General features: G+C 33.8%; 1 protein-coding gene across 2 annotated transcripts in view; it reads left to right on the top strand.

Annotated features, from left to right (window-relative positions):
* CPNE8 (copine 8) overlaps positions 1 to 23,294 on the top strand; it is a 135,692-nt gene that overhangs the window by 29,156 nt on the left and 83,242 nt on the right. For both annotated transcript variants that reach the window (XM_081821477.1, XM_081821478.1), the window contains exons 3-5: positions 3,878 to 3,981; positions 8,870 to 8,974; positions 10,320 to 10,361. In XM_081821477.1, the coding sequence (XP_081677603.1) occupies positions 3,890 to 3,981; positions 8,870 to 8,974; positions 10,320 to 10,361 (239 nt within the window). In that variant the 5' untranslated portion in view covers positions 3,878 to 3,889. The remainder of the gene's footprint in view (positions 1 to 3,877; positions 3,982 to 8,869; positions 8,975 to 10,319; positions 10,362 to 23,294) is intronic.

Here is a 23,294-nt window from a genome sequence, read left to right as displayed (position 1 = left end):
GCACATTTAAGTAGCTTGAAAATATCAGGCATTATCACTTAGAATCTTGAAGGAAGTAACTTCACATTTGACATCATACAAATTGATGTTGTTGTTTTTTTTTCCCCTTTAAAACACATTGTTATTAACTTGAGCGTAAGTTTTGGGATCAGGACACCTAAATTTCAATCTTGTCTCTTTCAGTATTCAGCTGAGTGAGGTTATAGTCTTGGAGCTTTAATTTCTGCATTTGTAAAATGCTAGAAGTCTTAATATCTTCCCCAGATCATTGCTTTGCAGAATAAAAAAAGAGGCAGCATTGGAGAGATGTGTAAATTATAAATTTATACAAATATTTATTTTTAAGGTGATGATTTTAATTATCTCAACCTAGTATTACATAGTTTATTTCAAATGCCACTTTTGTAATATATCTAGTCAAATGTGCAAGCATAAAAATTAATGTAATTTTGAAATTATATTGGGATTGTTTATTCACTCAGTATTTTAAAAGTAGCTTGAGATTATCCACAAATAATATTTTTCATTCTGATTGATTGATTGATTGATTGCACAATATTCACAAAACGTACAAAGTGCTAGTCCCTGAAATGGATGCTTGGAATACAAGGGTGAGAAAACAACAACAACAAACAACACTGGTCCTTGTCTTTAATGAACAAGTAGTTTGTGGGAAAGACAGACATTAATTAGATGACTGTGCAGGTGAATGTGTCATGATATGTACTAAGTGATCAAATGTAAGAGAATATAATGGAGAATCCAATTTATACCGGGGAGGGGTCACTACAGACCTCTTTGAGAAAGTAACATTTAAGCTTAGCCCTAAGTAATGGTTTGCCAGTTAAATGAAAGAATTCTAGTGGAATGCACAGCTTGCATAAGGTTGTGAGGAGGGAAGGAATTGTGTCTGGTGTGTGGTAGCAAAGGGTTAGGACCAGGGGATGATTGAGACAAAACTTAGAAGGATGAAGGTGGAAAAGGCTCCTCAGAGCTCATTTGGTGCTGAGCTTTGTAGACCATGTTAAGGATTCTGGGTTTATCCTAATACAAGAGGAAGCCTAGAAGCATTTTAAATTATGAACAATATTTCTTTTATGTTTTGAGAATATTACGGTGTCTGCAGAGTGGAAAATGGGCTGGATGGTTGCCAGAGTAGAAGGCGGAGAAAGAAAAATGCTACTGTGCATGCCCCAGGGAGAGAGGAGGTTGGCCTAGACTAAGGTGATGCCAGTGTAGGCAGAGTGAAGATTTGAGAAATGTCTCAAGAGGTGGAATGATGCAACTTGGTTTAGTTGAAGGGTCAAGAAAAGAAAGGAGTCAAGGACTGCTTCCTTGAGCACTTTGGGTGGATGACGAATTACTAATTGAGCTGGGAAAATTGCAAGAGAAGCAAGTTGGATTTGAATTAGTTAGAAGTGCCTGTGAAGCATTTGAGTGGATTTCTACCATAGCAAGTTTGTTATACTGGTGTGGAGTATTGAAGAAGAATCTTAAAATTCTCTTAGGTGGCATTAAGCACAGAGATTAAAAAAAAAAAAACTTTGCAATGATGCTTCTGTATTTCTATAAGTAAGTAAGTGCTTGTCTTTCCCCCGTAAAATTAGATTTCATTTGTGCTAGATATAGATGGAATCCCTGCTAAGGTACTAACTTGGATAATTGCAAAAAATATTTCCCCTAGGTTTATATAATTTAGTATATTGAAAGCAATCTTTATTTTTTATTTTTAATCTATTACTTGTTTTGCAAGTCTTAAGGAATGTAATTTGAAAAATTACAACTTGGTTTTAAGTTTAGCAGTGATGGAAATTTGTTTTAATAATACTTAATTTCTGTGAAGATTTATTCAGAATCAATTTGAAATATGTACATTTCAATAATCTATTATATACTTTGAATATATCAGAATGTTTTTTGGTAGTTTGTGTTTTGGTCCAGGTGCTTTGGGAAAATGTCTTACAGGAGTGGGTTTTTTCTTTTTCCTTTTTTTTTTTTTTTTTTTTCTGTAGCAAGTACAATGTCCTTGTCCTGTGTTCTTAGAAAACCATTCTCTCTCAAGGCCATTTTAATATATGTGAAGGTGAAAGGGCATTCAAACCAACCAGAACAAAGAAATCAAAACCAGTCCTTCTCTCTCAGTTTTGCTCTGATTTTATAGTTTGATTGTTAGGGTGATTTTCTCACTGCTTCCTTAAAGAATAGTATAGAAATTTTGGTCTTTCAACCTCAAATTTGAAAAGTGATCATGGCTGAAAAGTTTGAGGTGATAGTGGTGTCCATATTTTTCTTGCCTGTGTGTTTCTTTTAATTTTCTTTAAAATGTATGTTGGTCGCTATGCCTGTTCAGAAAGTGAAATCATTATATAATGAGTGTTCCTCTGGTAGAAGTTACATGTGCTAAATATAAAAGCAAAATGACACTATACCAATGCATTGAAAACCAGAAATCTAGAGCTGTGAACTTCTCCAAGGGCAGAGATGTCGTCTTCATCTCTCTATTCCCAGATTCTAGCCTGAGTATTGCTTCAGAAATGTTTGCTAAGTAAGTATATGAATGAATGAATGAATGAATGAATGCATGCATGCATGAAAAAGATAGTGTTCTCTTGTATAGTGTTGCAGAAATGCTAAAGGGAAATAATGAAAATTTTAGTTGGATGTTTAAGTACTGCTGGACTCTGCAAAGTAAAAAATAGTGGTGAATAAGAGACTGCCTTTTTAGTCATTCTTAACAGTTTCACCAAATAGCATTTAAAACTGCAACCTCTTGATTGAATCTGAATTACTTTGACCCCCCATCTCTTTCCGAAATTGTTAGCATCTTCTTTCAGTTAAAAAAACAAACAAACAAATCCAAAATACTGATTTTAATTGTTAAATCACTATGTATTTCCTACTTTTTAAAGGTGCTCATCCTATGTAATTGCATAATGTTTAACTTCCTTAATTTATGATACTCCAACTTATTTACTTATAAGCTAAACTCTGTAGCTTGTGAGTGCTTAAATATATACATCAATAAAAATGATGGGTTTGGCATAATAATTAACATCCAAATACATAATTACACTACAGATAAGCATGAAAGTGCTTTACTTTCCTTGAAGCCCAATATAATAGGAATTATTGTTAAGACTTTGTGATGCCCTGTGAATAATTAAAAAGGAACCCTTTTTCCCCCCTAGATTGCAAACTGTGTGGTCAGTCTGGATCTGTCTTGTACCTTATCTGATGGGCAAAGATACCTTTTTTTTTAAAGATTTTATTTATTCATTTGACAGAGAGAGAGAGAGACGGCGAGAGAGGGAATACAAGCAGGGAGAGTGTGAGAGGGAGAAATAGGCCTCCCACAGAGCAGGGAGCCCGATGCGGGGCTCGATCCCAGGACCCCGGGATCATGACCCGAGCCAAAGGCAAATGCCCAACGACTGAGCCACCCAGGCGCCCCCAAAGATATCTTAACATCTAACACGTGATAGATATGTAATAGATGCTTAGTAATTATTTCTGGAGAAATTAACAAACAGTTATGCTCTAAAAATGTGTACTTGAATTAACTAAAGATAGGAATAAAGATCTTGTATTATATAATATTGAATCCCTATAGTTATCTACTTATTATCACTTTTCCAGGGAGAAATGTCAGAGGTTTTTAAAAAGTAATAGTTCTGTGACTAGAGCAAAAACTTCCAGAGTCAATTCTTTAGTCTCACAATCCTTTAAAAAGTAATTTTATGTTGTTCAGGATTCTTGCACACTTGGCCATTTGCATTAAAATGGTAAATTTGTTTTCTTGTCAAGTCTTGCCCGTGATCTGCAGTTTCTAGTTATTTATAACCAAGGTTTTGAGTTATTTTATTAATTTTCTTTGTAGGATGCTGTTCTGATGCAATTTTGTGCAAACAAATTGGACAAGAAGGACTTTTTTGGAAAATCAGATCCTTTTCTTGTATTTTATCGAAGTAATGAAGATGGCAGGTAGATTTATCTTTTATGCATTTTAACTCTATAGTAAGAATCATACTTCAACTATTATTTTTTTTCTCAGAGAAGCTCAGTAAATTGATAAACAGTAAAATATTTTGGTATTTTAAAAATGATTTGATTTTTGCATCTCAATAACAATGTGTAATTTTATAAGCATTTTACATGTTTTGTATGATATTAAAAATGAATGATTTTCAGCTTCAAAGAAACATTTCCTCGGTACTTTCCCTAAAATTATAATATTACCTTAATAGGATGGAAGAATTAAATTTTTGTGGAAATCTAAGATGCTAAAACTAATGTTTCTGGTTATAAAATTGAAGTCTTAAGCCATTTTCTCAGAGAAGGATTAGGATTTTATGGGTTGCTTTTTATACTTCAGGGTTTGTGTTTTCTTTGCCCCCAGTGATATTTGTCTAACATGCAATAACATTTTTCATTACATTTTAGTAATTTGAATGTTTTTAGCAGTCATGATTAGACTGGTTTCTATGTGGTTTGAAATTGTACCCATGAGTTATAAAGTATAATTTAATATGTATGATTCTACCATTAAATATGTTTTACTGTTTCTGAGATTCATACTGTACTGTCAGTATTTGTGGGTAAGTTTAGTGGTAAAATTATGGGCCAAGGTTCTATTTTGACTAGGTTTAAGTCATAACTATGCTACTTAATAGTTACGAGACCATAGGCAAGCTTTTTAACCCATATGAGACTCCATTTCCTCATCCGTAAGATGGGCTAATGATCATAGCTACTTCACAGTGTTGTTGACAGTATTAAATGAGTTAAAGTACAAAAAAACAGAAGCTTGCTTAACACATAAAATGTAAATGTTAGCTGTTATTATTTTTAATCTTAATGTATAAGTTTCCCTTAACTGTATGCAATAAAATATTAGCTAAAGGGAAAATGTTATTTCAAGATTAAAAAAGAAGGGAAGAGAATGAAAAAAAAAACCCTGTCACTACTGTCACACTTACAAATGAAATTATACATGTTAATGTTATATAATAAGTATATAAAATGTTACATAAAAATAGAAAGTTTGCTATTTAAAGTGAATACACTGGGCAGTATAAAATGATGCTTTACTTATTGTGAGATTGTTGTTGATGCAAATACTGGGCAACTGTTGGTTATTGTGTTATGGTGTCATATTATTGCACTTTTCGTACTTCCCTTCTATCTTGGTGGTAAAAAATGTCAGAGTAGTATTTGCATCTGAATACTACTTTTACCCACGTGGAAAATAATTGGACAGTGAAGGAACTAATCATTTGCAGGTCGTTTCAAGGGTAGAGAAAAACTAAAGAATGGTTCAGGATTTCTTTGTCAAAAGTGTTGTTCTGTCTGAACTACTTGTTTTCTGAATTTTCTATTTTTATTCTTATTAGTTTTCGTTGTAAAGATTTGTTGTACAATTATAGAATTTCAGTCTCTCATATATTTAATACTACTGATGAGGGTTATATTATGGAAACTTAATTATGCTTGTAAAAATGGTAGTAATTTATTCATTAAATGAAATGTAAATATTAAGAAAAGAGTACAATTAATCAAAAAATCGCATTTAAAAACAACTGTTGCTAAAATTTGGTGGATCTCATTTCAGAAAACTTTCCACTTACATTTCCACACAGAAAACTAGGTCACCATCTATATCCAAATATATATTTTAAAGCATATGTATTAGTGTATTTATATATATTTATGTTTTGTTTTGATGAGCTTTGAATGAGTAAATGTGTTTTTACTCCTTACTTTTTATGTGTAAATCTCTTTTTTTAACTGCAAAGATTTTAGCTTTATTTTTAACATTTATTGAATATGAAGCTATTTCAAAAATTGCCTGTTGCCTCATGTGTTTGAGGCTCATTTTATAAGATAGTGTAAAACTTAGTTTTTACTAGAAGCATTAATAAAAATCCTTACCAATGTATGATTATAAATTCTTATTTTCTTGCTGTCACATTTATTTAGTGACTTAAATCGTATTCATAATTAGGTAATAATTTTCCCTTGGAATAGCTGGTTTTTTTTTTTTTTTGGCAAATGACTTCATTTAAAGCATTTTAATAAGGCTTCATTTAAAGTATTTTAATAAGGCTGTTTAATAAAAATATTTTTCTTATAATACTATTTATAATATATATGCAGTTATATTTATGCAACAATAAATAAATAGCTCACTAAGGTGAACCACTTAAGAAAGTGTCAACGTATTTAATTATTATGGCTGGTGATACTAGAAATATAATAGAAGTTTTTATTTAACCATAAACAAAAAAGCCAAAAAGTCAATAGAATGTTTGTTGAACATGTTCGTTTGAAGATGGCCTGTTGGTTGCTCCATTATCTATCTATGTAACTACCTATGGATCCATGGATCTAGATACCATCTATCTAGCTATCTATCTGTATCTGCCACCATACCAAAGGCTTAATATATATAAGAATGTGATTCAAGAGAAGAAGAGAAAGCCCCTTTGTAGAACTTTAAGAATGTATTGTATTATGAAGAGAGTCAGAAGCCTGTTTCTAAAACAAAAACAGTACAGTTGACCCTTGTACAAAATGGGTTTAAACTCCACAGGTCCACTTACATGTGGATTTTTTTTTTTTTTGATACAGTACTGTAAATGTATTTTCTCTTTAAGATTTTTTAAAATAACATTTTCTTTCCTCTAGCTTACTTTATTGCGAGAATACAGTGTATAATACATATAACAAACAAAATATGTGTTAGTCAACTGTTTATATTATTAGTAAGGCTTCCAGTCACAGTAGGCTATTAGTAGTTCAGTTTGGGGGGAGTCAGAAGTTATGTGCAGATTTTTTTACTGTGTGGTAGCTCCATGCCCCTAACCCCTGCATTATCCAAGGGTCAACTACATATGTAATTTTGTCCCCATGAATTTTTCTTTTTTTTTTTTTTTTTAAAGATTTTATTTATTTATTTGAGAGAGAGAGAATGAGAGAGAGCACATGAGAGTGGGGAGGGTCAGAGGGAGAAGCAGACTCCCTGCCGAGCAGGGAGCCTGATGCGGGACTCGATCCCGGGACTCCAGGATCATGACCCGAGCCGAAGGCAGTCGCCTAACCAACTGAGCCACCCAGGCGCCCCCATGAATTTTTCTTAACCATTTTTGTGTACTGTCTTTTCTCATTTGATTCCTTCTGTTTGTTCCGTGCCTCTCCTCCCTTATCTCCTTTGTTTTTCTTCTGTTTTAGATACCTCAATGACCCTTTTTGAGTCTGCTTGATCTATCCTCAGTTTTTCTTTTCATGGCTTTTGCCCCTACATTGCTTTGGGCAAGTCAACTCTGAGAACCTTTGACCACAATACATTCTCTTAAGCTCTGTCAGTTTAGTAGCAGGAGTTTGTTTAACTGGGTGAGGATACGACCAAGGAGGGGGACGGTACTAATGACATCATCTTGTAATGAATACTTGATCCTTTTATGTTTCTATTTGATCTCTTAATAGAAGTAGACTCTTCTTGCCTGAGAGGAGGAAAATGGACTCAGAGGCTTTTCAAAATGAGAGTATTTTCTTGTGGGGGTTAGGTGCAGCATGTTCACTATGGTGCTCATGTCATCTTCTCATGTTCCTGACTGTTACAGGTGGCCCAGTGTTTGGAACACTTCATTACTAGGGTCTTAGTGAGGACTGAGTTTGGGTTTCATTCTCACCAAGGTCATTTTATAGCTCATGAACTGCTGCATGTGTTTACATTAGGCAAGAACATTTCCAGGACCTGATCCGTGTATGGAGATTGAATGGTTTGGTGGAAACAATACTGGAATTGGAATCAGGAAACCAACTTTAACGCTACATGGGTTTTACCTCTTATTGTGTATTAGATCTGTAGAGCCAACAGTTTAGATAAAGAAAGAACCATAAGCTGAGTGTCTCACTATAAATTCATGATGTTTATCTTAAGTGAGGCCCTTGGGCCCCTCCAGGAATCCTACTTTTTTGCTTAATCCACCAACTTTCCCTCTCTCCCAGACACTTCAGCACTTCTGCCCACTTCCTTCTTTACTGATGATCACGCTTCCTATTTTATAAGAAAATCGAAGCAATTGGAGAACTTTCTCATGATCTCATCACAGCATCTCCTGTGCACTCTGCCTTCCTGAAAGTTCCTGCAGAATGACTCTCTGTTGTCCCAAGGCCAACTCCTCCATTGATGCCCTGGATCCCATCCACTTTCATCTATGGAAGGACATTCCTCCAGCCTTTCTCCCCTCCCTTATGCATCATAAATTGTTTCCTATCTGTTGGATCTTTCATTTAGCATACAACCTTGCTGTTATTTTTTCCTTTCCAGAGAGAAAAATTGAAAAGTAACAAAAGCCACAAACCTTTCTGCAGACTAATCTATTCCCTGAAACTACCCCCAATTTCTCTATATAGCTAAACTCCTCAAATATATTCTCTACACACTGTCTCTGTTTCTCTTCTCTGTCTTAAATCCATCCCAACCAGGTTTTTGTCCCCAGCACTACAACAAGCTAATATTTTGGGGGATACTGATGACCTTCATATTCTTAGCCATAGATATTTTTCACTGTTTCAATATGTCCTCACAATTTTTATAGGGATTATTTACAAAGCAGCTTTACAATATTGAATCTACAAAAGATTATTTTTCATAAACTTTTTGTGAAATCTCATTGCTTTGTATTGCAGTGAGCTTATCTTTAAAGTTCTAAAACCACAAGTCTCTTTTTACTAAGTCATATACCAGCCACAGGGAGATTGACAACATTTGTTCTATACAAAAAAGAAAGAGAAGAATGCCTACTAAAGCAATATATCATAATCAAATTATGAAAATAACTGAAAACCTCTTCTTTTGTTTTTACAGTTTTACAATTTGTCATAAAACAGAAGTTGTCAAAAACACTCTAAATCCTGTATGGCAAGCATTCAAGATCTCAGTCAGAGCATTATGTAATGGTGATTATGACAGGTAAAATAAATGACAACTTTTCTGAGAGTTTTGAATATTTACTATATACTTTTTATCTAATAATCTAAGCCAAATTTTTAAAAATTAAGGTGGCTTCTTTACCTATGTAAATGTGTATTTACCAAGCATAGGTGATTTATTCAGAATTTTTTAAATAACCTTTTTTTAAAATCCATGATGATTTGGGGAAGAGGGATAATTTGACTAAAGTTCAGTTAAACTGACTTGAGTTTCCAAGACCAAAAATATGCAAAGTGCTAAAAATGTATTAAATATTAGTTTGTTTTAACATATTATTCAAAAATTACTCTAGAATTTTCATGGCCTCAATGCTTTCATTTGGTATTATCTTTCTAGAGTGGAATAAGTAAATATACAAGATACAAGGCTATGACTAGGTATATTATCAACTTTGATGAACTCTTGAAAATGTTATTTGGCATCACTGTTCTCATGGTTGTTGAATTCTAGAAGTGCTGTAGATGTAGAACAGGGAGATTCTGGTGTTTTACAAATAGGTGGGTAAGGTGGCCATGAAGATACTCCCACAATATACCTAAAGATTTCTTAATATCAAAGTTTTTTTTTTCTTTTTTCATGTGAGAGTTGATTATAAAGTTATAATATAAAAACCCTTATCCCAAAAGAAAAGCAAATAAATAGAAAGTAAAAATCCAATCTCTTTATTTTATATTGTTACTTGAATATTAGAAAAATACAAATTTATTCTATTAACTAATATCATAGAAGGAACTATTGATTAGCAGCATGCCATTAAATTTACTTTAAAACTTAAGTTGACTGTCATTTTATTCATTTGAAAAGATCATAACTTAATTCAACTAAACTCATTCTTTAAGAAAGTGGTTCCTGTAATGTGGTTTGTGATTAACATCACCTGGTTAACTTTGTAGAAATTCAAGTTCTCAGGCCCCAACTGAAACCCACTGAACCAGGAACTCTGGGCATGAAGTCTAACAATTCAAGTTTTGAGAAGCCCTCCGGGTGATTGTGGTCCATGCTGAGATTGAGAAATCCTGCTCTAACATAGTGGTTTTCTAGAGAAGTAGCTGCGTACCTTCTCATTGAGGAGCTATGTCAAATTACACATGCTTCCCACATATACTTTCCCTTACTCCCCTTAAAGAATAAGATTTGAAAAACCTATTTTAAGATATAAATCAAAATATAGTAATAAAACTAGCAAAATCAGCTTCAGACTATTTTTTAAAAGCCTATAAGCATACATTTCATCTTAAGAAAATCTATAACTTATTTTTTAATTCTCAGTGATGTTTTTTCATCTTACTAAGCAACTTTATGTGTATGTTTTCCCCATGGACAGAACAATCAAAGTAGAGGTGTATGACTGGGATCGAGATGGGAGGTAAGACAATGTCTTTTATTCTTGCTCTTGAAACTTAATACGCTTTAAGAAGTATACTGAAATGAACACATTTTTAAATTTTAATCTTCAGATTGCAGATTTGGTCTTATTTTCCCAAATGTTACTGAGGCACTTACATGAAATTTTAAAAATTTGTGTAATTTTTCAACCTGGAGAATAAAATAGAGGTCTTCCTCATTTCTAGTAATGTAGTAAAGATTTTCAACTAGGACTTGATGATTTTTCATTGTACACCTTACAGATGTCTTGTACTATACCTTCATAGTACTGATTCTCAAATGTCTGGGTCTCATAATCTCTCCGAAGATTCCTATAACCTTTCTATCCATGTCATTCATGGGAACCTGAATGGGTACCTGAGTACCCTTCTCCCCCCCAAAAAAGACACATACCTCACAAACAAAAAACAAAACAAAACTCTAGAATTATGTCTGGTGATTGCCAATACAAACAGATGTTTAGAGCTCCAAAATCATGGTTTCCCTCTGCATGTCACAGTAGATGTTAAATCCTAAAAGAGAGGGGACTCACTACTTTTTCTCTTTCTTCTTTATTTTTCCACCATTTCCACTGTTTTGAGGTGTTTTTAAGTGCTGTTAAGCACGGAATGCAGAAATGCTCACATCTCACCTTACCCAATAGAGCTGCCTCAGTAGGTCATTCCTGAAGGGACAGAATATACAGATGTCAGGGGAGAATGACAAGTGGAAGAGCAAAGGACACTTAATTTTGCTTGGCTAATGCCCTACACTCCAACCCAAAGTTCTCTGAAAAATGGAGTTGAAGTGTAAGGTTGAAAGTCGATTTAAGCAAGGCCTTTCTCACTGCATTTTATATAAGCCAGCAGCCTAGCCCGAAGGGTTGAGGGTATCTGGATACCTGAGTACTCCTGGTAATATAGGAACAAGTTCAGTTGAGACGCCTGGGCTGTCCAGGGGACATCCCTTCTGCTACATAGGTAGGAAAATGGCTAATTGGAGAGCCACACACAAGCATGGAGAGGACATTTGACCTGCATTCATTTGCACACATGGTCTAATTTGTGCCCTAGAATTTGGCCCCATTAGGATTTTCACCTTTTCATGGAGTGATAAGGGAGGATGGAGAAAGAGGTGAAGATACTATCCCACACTTCAGCTCTCACCAAATAATTGATTTCTGTCTTCATGTGATATCCCAAGCATGACTGTGCTAAAGTTTCCTAACACCATTTGAAGTTACTGTTAAAGACAATCCATTTAATACCACGGATCTTTATATTTCTGTCAGATTCTTTATTTAATTATTTATATAGGTTTCCTTTACAAGAATTCTACATTCTTGAGAAATCTAAGTAAAAAACATGTTTTCTCATAGGAGAAAGCATTCCCATAGTAATTATGCTCCATTAAACTTTATTCACTAAGAAAATGAGTTTTGCATCTCAGAATAAATAGAAAAAGAAATAATGCCAATCTGAGTAAAGTAGGACTTTATGCCCTATATCATATACCCTGTTTTAAATTTTAATTAAGAGTGGGCAAAAGTGGTAGCCTTTCCCTAGTAATTTTGGGAAATTGGGGAAATGGTTTTGATCTGAACACTATGAAATGAAGGATGTAAAGTCAGATTTCATTTGCATCCATGACCTTTAATCCTAAATTTGCAAACATTGTAGACATTTTATTGTCCTGCTTTGAAAAGTGAGATTTTATGACTCTCCTTCTGTCACCAGTGTACTTCTGAGTCACAAAAATCTTGCATAGTTTTGGAGATCAGAATTATCTTGGAATTTAATTATTATTTTTTCTTTTTTGATATTGGAGTTTTGAACATTCCTATCCAGGATGTGATTTATTGAATGTTTTTAATGTGTCAGTCTTTCTCCAAGCATTTTTCATGTTGTTCCTTTTGTAATTTTCACAATAAGAAATAGGTACGATATTAATACCATGTTACACATAGAGAAATCAAGGCAAAGAAGTAAGGTACCTAAGGTCACACAACTGACAAATGGTGGAGCCAGAACGTGAACCCTAGCAGTATGCTTCCAACAATTCAGTCATGACTAATATGCTATATTTCCATAACATTATAATTGTAAATTGTGGCAATTAAATAAAAGCCTTCAACCTGGGCAGTGGTCTTTCTCTGATTCTTTGGTAGTTGATAATGTGGTAATTAAGAAGAGTGGAAGGACTACTTAAGAAACCTTTTAACACAAGTATGTCACTACCTAACATTTTCTATTACCCAGAGAGGTGGAGGAAGCATTCCTAGGTAGCAAGTCTTAATGTAACAGGAAGTTAGGTAGAGAGAAATGAGTATTACAGATTTTGAAAGAATCCTGATAGCTATTGAAAGGGCCAATGAATTGTAGAAAAGAGCTGTCTTAGATTATGAGAATAAGAGCTAGACTGAGAACAAGAGCAAGAGAGAGAGTAGAAATAGAAAGATAGGGGGAATTATGAAATGTAGTTAAAAGAAGTGAAGGGTTTGGGTCATTAGATTGGGATTTTTTTTTTTTTTCAATATACAATGTTTTGCCTTGAGACATGAATTTAGCTGGAAAGAAAATATTTAGATGCTGAGATTTTATAAACTCTTGTCATTAGATCTTCACCTATTTAGGGGGAAGATGGGTGATTGTGCATCCTATGTTATTTATTTTTAAGTTTCACTTCAATATACCATCATTAACAGCATGTTCAAAAGCCATCTGAGGAATTTAAGACTGTCTGACAGCAAAAGGGAATGAAGGTGGGAGGGGAAGGATTGTTAGGGGGAGCTTTAAATATTCCTCGGAAACAAATTATAGGATTAGCAGAATAATTGAGGGAATGCATTGTAATTTTAGGACTGGTTTAATAATTTTTTAATGTTGGGATAAAATGCTCTTTCTTTAATCTAGAATATAGGTCCATATTTTATTTTTATTTTATTTATTTTTTTTTTAAAGATTTTATTTATTTATTTGAGAGAGAGAGACTGAGAGAGAGAGAGCACATGAGAGGGGGGAGGGTCAGAGGGAGAAGCAGACTCCCCGCTGAGCAGGGAGCCCGATGCGGGACTCGATCCAGGGACTCCAGGATCATGACCTGAGCCGAAGGCAGTCGCTTAACCAACTGAGCCACCCAGGCACCCCGGTCCATATTTTAATGTAAGAAATTTCGGTGCATAATTCTGTATAATCCGTGTGTGCTGATTAGGCTTTTCATTGTTAGCAAAATTATGTTTGAGAATGACATGTAAAAAGCAAAATTAAAATCATGATTAAATAATTTTTGATAACCCTTTCACTAAGTAATATAATTTATGAAATTTGAAAGGCACATTGGTCTCTAATAACAATGATATGTAAATGCCATAAAATCCAGATTTTTTAATTTTATAATGCAATAATATTAGTTACTATGTGGATTGTTAGACAAGTTGATATTCCAGTTTGTGGTTACATGTGCTTATAATAACATATGGTCATTATACTTTTTACATGCATTTTTGTTTATCTGACATGATTTCCCAATGTAGATGTTCTTTCCTTAAATCAGAGTGAACATGATTTGACACTCATTATATTTCATGATAAAATGTAATGATCAGAAGCTGTTTCCTATTCTTTGTCTTCTTATCATCTTTAGTATTTGTCATAAATCTTGTACATGTATCAGTTTTTAAATTCTCTGCCTAGATTGAGAACTTTTGTTTCCACTGTTTAGAGAAGATTACTCAGTGGATTCCCCCCACCTTTTTTTTTGACAGCTATACGAGCATTGTCCAGTATAAATATAATGCAAATCACATATGTAATTTAAAATTTTCTAGTAGCAACATTAAAAACTAAAAATAAACCAGTGAAATTGATGTAATAATATATTTTATTTAATTCTATATATGCAAAATGTTATTATATATAGAATTAATATAAATTTTTAAAAAAATATTTTATTTATTTATTTGAGAGAGAGAGCAAGAACAGGGAAGAGAGGGAGAAGCAGGCTCCCTGCAGAGCAGGGAGCCCAACGTGGGACTCGATCCCAGGACTCTGGGATCATGACCTGAGCCGAAGGCAGACACTTAACTGAGCCACCCAGGAGCCCCATTATAAAATTATTAATGAGATATTTTACATTTTTATACTAAGTCTTTGAAACCTGGTATGTACTTTATGCTTGCAGCATACTGCATTCAGGCGGGCTATATTTCAAGTGTCCTATTGCAATATCAGGTTGGTAACTGCCTTACCGGGTAGCACCATGTAGAGTTTAATTAAATCTGTACAATATATATCATAAGTAACTTTATATCAGTTATTTGTTTTACTTTTAGATCAGTTTTATTTGTATTTCATAGAAGTTTAGAGGTGTCCCCTTATAAAGTGGGGAAAAACTGGTCAGATATCTGTATTATTTTATGTGTAAATTTGACCATAGGAAACCGATAAGGTAATCTGATCTTTCAGTTTAGGGAGAAGATTTCAGTCAGAAATTTAAGTGAACACTGCTTGACAGCGTTACTTGCTTACAATCACATTTTGTTTTACTAGCTAGGGTACTTCAGATAATTGAGGTGATAATTATATTCACAGATAAGGAACTTCAGGAAGTGGTGTGATCTTGGGTCAGAAATCTAAGGGTATGTTTAACTCAATTCATCAACTTGAAATTAATTCTGTAACAAACATCTTGTGCCTCTGTGAAGCGTACACAAATGTGGCAATGCTGTTGAGTAGGTGACCAGTTGACATTAAAATGGGTATCCTGAGCTAGTTTGGAACAGAAGAAATACAGTTGTTTGTCCTTTTTTATTTAAACACACGGGCAGTGGTCTGAGAGTACAGAGACATTGCTTGACCTTGGCATGAATAATCAGTGTAAATGTACCAGTTTTCAACAAGTTAAACCACTTTACAGAGACATTGCTTGACCTTGGCATGAATAATCAGTGTAAATGTACCAGTTTTCAACAAGTTAAACCACTTTACTAAAATCATCTCCATAATTCCCACCATTTCTTCAAGGGATGTGAAGAAAGACTATTTAAACCTCATTTTAACAATTGAAAAGCTGAAGTGCTGAGAAACTGACTTGTCTGGGTTACAAAGCAATCAGTGGTGGTATCTTTGAAAAGCTTCAATTGCTTGGAGTAGCTTCAGCTGACTTTGTAGCTTAATTTAAAATTCAGGGAGCATTAACAGAATAGCTCTGCATTAAAACCATGTGGCTCTAATGTGGGACTGATTGTAAATGGGCCACCGAGTAGATCTCTGTCTCCCAGAACATGATTTGATCAAAAGGCTGAACTAGTGAACTGCCAGTCATAAAATTTGGCTCTTGAAGTCTGCTGAGAAAGGAGAGTAAAAGTTTCCTCATTAGCACTCTGTATTGTATTGAATGTAGTCATTTTGAATAATGAGTGATACTTATTACAAGAAAGTGCAAACTTCATTTATCTGTGAAATGCCAGATAAATGCTTTCATTTTCTTATATGTTACCTTTGAAGATATTTGATAAACACACTTGATGTTTTATTTCTGCAATTATGCATCATCATGGTGTGAAAGAACAGTGATTCTTGGTCCAGAGCTTCACTTAAGAACTTACTTATAAGTTGTCTAAGACATTTACAACTCATTTAGGAGGAGCATGTGCAAAACCTTTTATATTTGTCTCATTTATTTTAAATTTCCTTACTTACTCTAATTAATCTTTCCCTAACAATTACCCTCTGTTTGCAGTTAACCCTGAATGTTCTAAATGTGTATTCAATAGACAAGATTCAGCCTGTTTTCTTGTTCCACTACCTACCACTTCTTTGAGATTTTTAAAACATGTTGATAGACAGTATTTCATAATCCACATGTTATTTACTGACATACTACTTTCCCTCCCCCCACATCCTACAAATTTATGTAATGATTTTTCTCATACATAGTTTGTGGAGTTTTTGTCTTCTCTTCAATCTACAATTCTTAACCCTCATGATTTTATTTCTATATATTGATACCTAAAGTGGTAATCAAATTTTTATTTTTGTATGTCTCTATTTATGTTCTAATAGAAACTTTATTAATTAATTATGGAAGAAATTGTTATTGAACATTTCTTATGTGCTAAACAGTTTGCCAGGCTAGTGAAAATACACATCTCTAATCTTTATACAGCGATATTTTAGTTATCTTTAATGCATTTTATATATCCTTCCACTTCTGTGTTAATTTTTGCCTGTTGGTTTTCTGTCCAGGCCCAATTTAAATGCTATCAGTTGTCTGAAAGCTTTCCCTATGTATCTAAATTCATTTAATCCCTCTCTTTTGTGTGTTGTGTTTACCATTTAGGAATGTTTATTAGCGTATCTAGCATATTATGACTTATGCTGAAATTTTGTTTCTGCCTTATCTTTCATATTAAATTGTAAGCTCTCTGAGGCCAAGGGCTTTGTTTGTCTTATTATTTCTCACAATGTAAATTATAGTATTATATTATTAGTGTACTTTAATGTATTAGCTTCTTACTGTGTTACTTCAATATTATGGAAGAGAGAATTTGAAATAACTGTTGTCTTTCTGATGAACACATGGTCCTCCATCAATGCTTGTTATTTATCTTCTCATTTCCCTACTTGAAATTATGAAATTGTTTGAATAATATTAGTGATTATATTTCTCTAGTGAAACTTCAGGCAGTGAGTAATTAATTCAGCTGTCATTTTCTCTTTCTCTCTTTTTTTTTTTACCATTTGCAGACATCTTAGATTTTATATACACATATCTATGATCTTCTTATCATACAGATTAATTTTTCTGCTTTATTCCATGTTCAAATACTGATGATTTTCACTGACTAAACAGCAGAATTATCAAATTCAAATCAACAAATACACTTTACAGTGTAAATTTTGATTTATGATCACCTTACTATTTATTTCATTTGCCTCCATTAGAATGTAAATAAATTTGGAATGTAAATTAATTTCCAGTTTTTGTATAAGGTAATATAGTTTTTATATAAGGTAATATTATAAGGTAATATAAGAGTCTTTAGGACTCTTAGCATTAACTCTTTATTTTACAAAGAAGAGACTGGGCCTATTTAATTATGACCAGTTTGAATTAATCATCAATTTCATCACTAAATCTGCCTTTCCTCTCATAGGTTTTATTCTGTCATGAGATTCCCAGGGGTGATATTCAAAATGTTTATCAACCATCAAAATAGATGAGAGCTGTATAATAGAAGTAGGGCCCTGGAAATCCTTTTCTTTGCCAGGATCAGCCTTTTCATTGTTGGATTACAGGGTGGCCTGAAGAGCCTTGGGGAAGGTCCTTGGAAACTGGGGAAGGCACACAAGAGACTGAACAGTGAAGAGTAGACAATAGGTTTAGAGTAGACTCACTCTGAACAATGGGTGAGTAGACAAATGTTTTTGTATTTTTACAATGACTTTAACTCTACTGGATTTACACCCCTGGAGTATTATCTCCAGGCATTACCATAATCCCAGGTTTGCAGACTTGAAAGATCATAATTACTATTGACCCTTCCCTTACTCTCAGCTGCCACATCCAGTCAATTGCCAACTCCAGCATCTCTAAGGAATAAATAATGAAATCATGCCATCATTGTCACTGGTATGAATTCATGACTTCCCAAAGTTAATTCTATATTTACAGTTTCCACAAGGTTAAAAGGTGAAATAAATATGGATATTTATGAAAAGGATATAAATGTTTTTTATGAGGCTAAAAGTGATATTATGTGTGTTTGCTGGCCCTATGGAAGTAATTGAGACACAGGAGGAATTTTAACAAACAGACTTTGCTAAGTTCCTCCCTGTTTACCATACCTAATTTATATTATAATATTGCAATCTATAGACAGCTGCCTCCCTGGAGCAGGTCCTCTACCTAAATTCTCTTAATCAATTAGGTGGGAGGTCAAAGGTTTTTCCTGAGCCTTCTGTTTCTTAAAAATAATCAGCCTAAAATAATCCACATGCTTAAGAGATGCGTTTTGGGGTGGCAAAAGTTGCTCCCCTGTAGCCTAGAAAAAGAACTCAAATTACCTGAAAATGTTACTTTTTAATTTGGTCTGTAGACATGATTTAGTATTAAAATCTATAACTCTCAGAACCCAGTATTCTGCAGTAACTCAGGTAGAAACCTGCTAGGAGAGAAGGTTGTTTTTTCAAGGCCAACCAAGTTTTAACTTAGAATGAGAAGAGGAAGAATGATAAATTGGAAAGTAATGAATTGAGCCTTTTATATGATTTGAAATAATGTATGTATACGATTTGAATTTACCGAAAAATTAATCAAAACTCATACCATCGACCAAAACATTTCCACATAAATGGAAGGAATAAAACACAAAGAAAAGATAATAGAAGACTGAAATAATCTCTGAATCTGGAAGTCTTTCTAAACGTAGTAAGAGATAGAGCAAAAAGGGTCCTTTTTTAAAATAAGCTTTTTAAGTCAATACTAATATAATATAGAAAAGTGCACAAATCATAAATACACAGTGCATTTGTGCATAAGTGCACTGAGCACACAGCTCAGTGAATTTTCACAAATGGAATATACCATGTGTATTCAGCATCCACATCAAGAAACCACTTTACCAGCACTGCAGAAGCCTACCTCTTCCCTCTTCCATTCCTTTTGGTTATACATGGTGAAATTCAATCCAGTTGAATATATACCTAGGAAAGCATCATGTGGTGCTGTGTGAATGCGGTGGCAAAGTTAAACTGGCTCACAGATCACCCACTTATTCCAAGTTTCCAATTGGTTTTTATAGAAACCACATCTTATTTTTTTCTCGTTCATTTAATTAATCTATAGTACACTCTTGTCTTATTAGCTTCAGAGACAAGAATATCTAAATCATATGCAAATTCAATCTGTATTTTTCATATGTAGGATTCTAGATCCTATTTTAACGTTGAGCAATAACAAAATGGAAACTTTTAATTGCACTTTAGTCCCCAAAATAATTAAGATACCACCTGCTTTTCAGCTGATGGTTTTGATTCAAGTTCTTGTTAACATCTTCATGGGTCCTTAGTTTTTGTTCCAAAAATTAAAACATTTCTATTTCTATTATATTCAAAACATTCAAGAATAATTTCTTATAAGGATGCTTTTAGCCAAAGAACAGTCTCCTAATGAAAGGAAGCGGAGTTTTCAATACCATTTTGAGAGATGGACGCTTGTGTAGACAAGACACTCAGTCATTCAACTCTGAAGCAACACAACATTATTTGTTTTTGTCACTTTTATTATCCTCTCATGCCACCCTTCAGACTATTTCACAGTTTGTAATTTTAGTCTGAAAAAAAATACAGCTTACTTATATTATAACATGCATGAGAAATGTGTTGAGTTTTCCAAGAGAAAAACACAAAGGCTTACCTCTTTTCCCCATTTGTGGTAGTTGTTTTTGGCCACTAAGATACTGGATAAAATGTTGCCTTGATTAACATATTTGTGACTTCAGGTAGTTTTATCAATTGTATCCCAAAGAATTTTTGATTCATGTTCACCAGGGTTTTCCCTTTGCTTTATGTTGACAAATATTTTGGACATCTCTATAATTATTTTAAGTGTCATCTCCATTCTATGAAATAGAAAACCTTGACCTTTTCATGTAATCAAGAATAAAATGTATTTTTTTCACATATTGCCAGAAACATTGTGGACCATTTGCAGCGGTGGTCTCAGCTGGGTGTGTCCATGAGAAACACTAGGGGTCCTTTTCTTACTATAATACCTCTCCAGATACTGCTTCAGTAGGCTTGGGAAACAGTCTAAATGTGAATTGTTTGATAAAAGCTCCCCAGGTCATCCTAATGCAGATTTGGGTTTAAGAACAATTGTTAGAAACTCACTCTAGAACAGGAAAACAAAAAAACCTTTTTTTTTTCTGAGATTAGGAACTGAAGATCAATATAATTAAACTGAACAAATGTTTTTTGAGCATCCATTAAGTGCAGATCGCTACACTAGTTATTGCTGGGTAATTAAAAGATGATTGACACTCAGCTCATGGATTGAAGAAGGATATGCTCTTGCAGAGTGTATATTACAGTCCCAGGAGCAAAATAGTAGGCAGAGCATGTTTCTTGAGAAGGGTGTAATGTGTTAAATTTCAGAGAAAAGTAAATTCATATTCGAGTGGAAGTACCCAGATGTGCTCATGACAAAGTATGATGGGTGATTCACCTGAGAGTGGGAATTTTAAAAGAAGGGATTTTGTGAACCCAATTAAGTGAAGGATTTTGTCTTAAGACTTGCGGTTGTGAGTAGGTTATAATGTATTAGAGGGAATTAATAGGAAATAGAGATATATGAAGGCAGGTCAATACCATATGATGGAAGGCCTCTGAGAGTTGAGATTATGTAGTGAATTCCATCAGAGTCATTAAGAGATTTTGTTCCTGAACCAAGGACATTCTAGCATGATTAGCACTATGGGAAAATATCTGTAGGATGAATTGGAATCAGGGAGACATAGAAGTGCAAAACCTAGTTAGGAGGTTAAGGAGGTTATTGAGATAGTAATGAAACCTGTATTAGGTTGGTAGCAAAGGCAGTAAAAAAAAAAAAAAAAAAACCTTGCCATGAAAAACAATAAATTACATTTTTGAATATGCATAGAGCTTTGCAGTTTACAAAGTGCTTTTTCACATACTTTCTCATTTGATCCTTACAAGAATCCTATAGGCATTAATTACTTATTATCTTCCTAATTTTGCTGATAAATGAATTGAAGTTAAGTTTCTTGCTCCAGAATGTCTTCATGGTTTGTGCATTATTGTAGATAATGCTGCTATAAACATCCAGGTGCATGTATCCCTTTGAATTAATATTTTTGTATTCTTTGGGTAAATATCTACTGGTGCAATTGCTGGATCATAAGGTGTATTTCTACTCTCAACTTTTTGAGGAAATTCCATACTGTTTTCCAAAGTGGCTGTACCAGTTTGCATGCCTACCAACAGTGCGAAAGGGTTCCCCTTTCTCCACATCCTCATCAACACCTGTTGTTTCTTACATTGTTGATTTTAGCCATTCTGAGAAGTGTGAGGTGATACCTCATTGTAGTTTTGATTTGTATTTCCCTGATGATGAGTGATGTTGAGCATCTTTTCATGTGTCTGTTGGCCATCTATATGTCTTCTTTGGAAAAACATCTATTCATGTCTTCTGCCCATTTTTTAATTGAATTATTCATTTTTTGGATGTTGAGTTTTATAAGTTCCTTATATATTTTGTATACTAACCCTTTATCAGATAAGTCATTTGCAAATATCTTCTCTCATTCCATAGTTACCTTTTAGTTTTGGTGATTGTTTCCTTTGCTATGTAGAAGCTTTTTATTTTGATGAAGTTTTTGCTTAGTTTTGATGAGAGACTCCCAAATATAAACCTAGTGGATGGTCTCAATTAGACAATACTAGAACTCATGATGACCTCATGCCAGAGGAACAAAAACATTTCAGATCACATCAACCTAAGTCTGTTGTGCTTTCTTCTACAAAACCCATCTCTATCTTCCAAGCATATCCAGATGTTTTCAAGACCTGGCTAAGTTTTACTCTGCTTCTCTTTATCTCCCCCAAGATGGCTTTTGTCATTCACTGTATTTCCTTTTCTTTTTTTCACCCCCCAATTCCTCTTTTTAAAGTTATATATCACAATGAAGAATGTGTATCAGGCTATTAGAAATATGAGGCTAGGGAATTGGAGAGATGCTGGAGTATAAATCAAAGGCAGAAATTGGAGAATCTTCTAATTAAAAGATCTCTTTGACACAATGGAAGTGTATGTGATTACTCACTGAGAGTTTTGGGGAAAAATTCTACGGCGCTGGCCATAAAAGTCTTCCAGTTAAATGAAACTTCTAGTTTTGAGTGGTGAAGACTTTCTGATAATAAAGATGCTGATCATTTATGCAATAAGATGGTTGATAGACAATCATCACCCATTATTTTCTCTGTGATTCTAAAGACCAGACAATTCGAGATTTTGTGTAACCTATATGTGTTGTCTAGCTGTATAATGTTTGTTAATCACCTATTAACATTCCAAATACACATAAAACTAAGCTTAGTGACAGCTAAGTCCTGGAAAAAACAGTGTATTAAAATTTAGCAAGTGAGAAATTCACTACAGACATGAACTTGCCAAATACCTTTACTTTGTAACAATTTTAATATTTCATTTAAATTGGCTAGTCAAGAAGAGAGAGTGAAAATGAGTAAGAAAGAGACAAGGTGGTGTGTGCAATCTTTTTGTTATATAAGTTACTCTCATAAAATAGCTTGGTAATTCAATTTCAAGATCATTCATTATAAGAGTTTTAAATTTAATTTGCTATCCCAAGCAATTTTACATATTCCCTCTCAATTCTCAAAAATAATTCCCAATAGGAAATATTATTACTGTTCTTTTTCCAGATACAAAAGTTAAGGTCCAAAATGTGGAAATGATTTGTCCATTTTACATCACTATTAAGTAGTCATTGGTTTTCAAGCCAAACTACTGCTTATTCCTCTAATTATCTTTCTAAACACTGCTTTTATCTACCATCATCCTTTGCTTCTTAGTGTAGGAAAAATGGAACATGATATTCAGAATTCCAGATCTTTTCTTTGAAATGTAAGTTCTTTTAGCATTTGATGATGACTATTGTAGACATAACCTGAGAGAATTAAAACAAGACAAAAATATATTGTAGCCATTTATTCATGTTGCATTCAAATCATGTTTAGAAAGGAAAATTTCAGAGCACGTACCCTCCCCAGTGTCTATCACCCAGTCACCCCATCCCTCCCACCCCACCCCCCACTCCAACAACACTCAGTTTTTTTCCTGCAATTAAGAATTCCTCATATCAATGAGATCATATGATACATGTCTTTCTCTG

This window comes from Leptonychotes weddellii, chromosome 5 (genome assembly GCF_054177405.1).
Source record: "Leptonychotes weddellii isolate Sample4059 chromosome 5, ASM5417740v2, whole genome shotgun sequence".
Classification (NCBI taxonomy): Eukaryota; Metazoa; Chordata; class Mammalia; order Carnivora; family Phocidae; genus Leptonychotes; species Leptonychotes weddellii.
The sequence above is the reverse complement of the archived record's forward strand: the minus strand, read 5'-3'. Positions and strand labels throughout refer to the sequence as shown.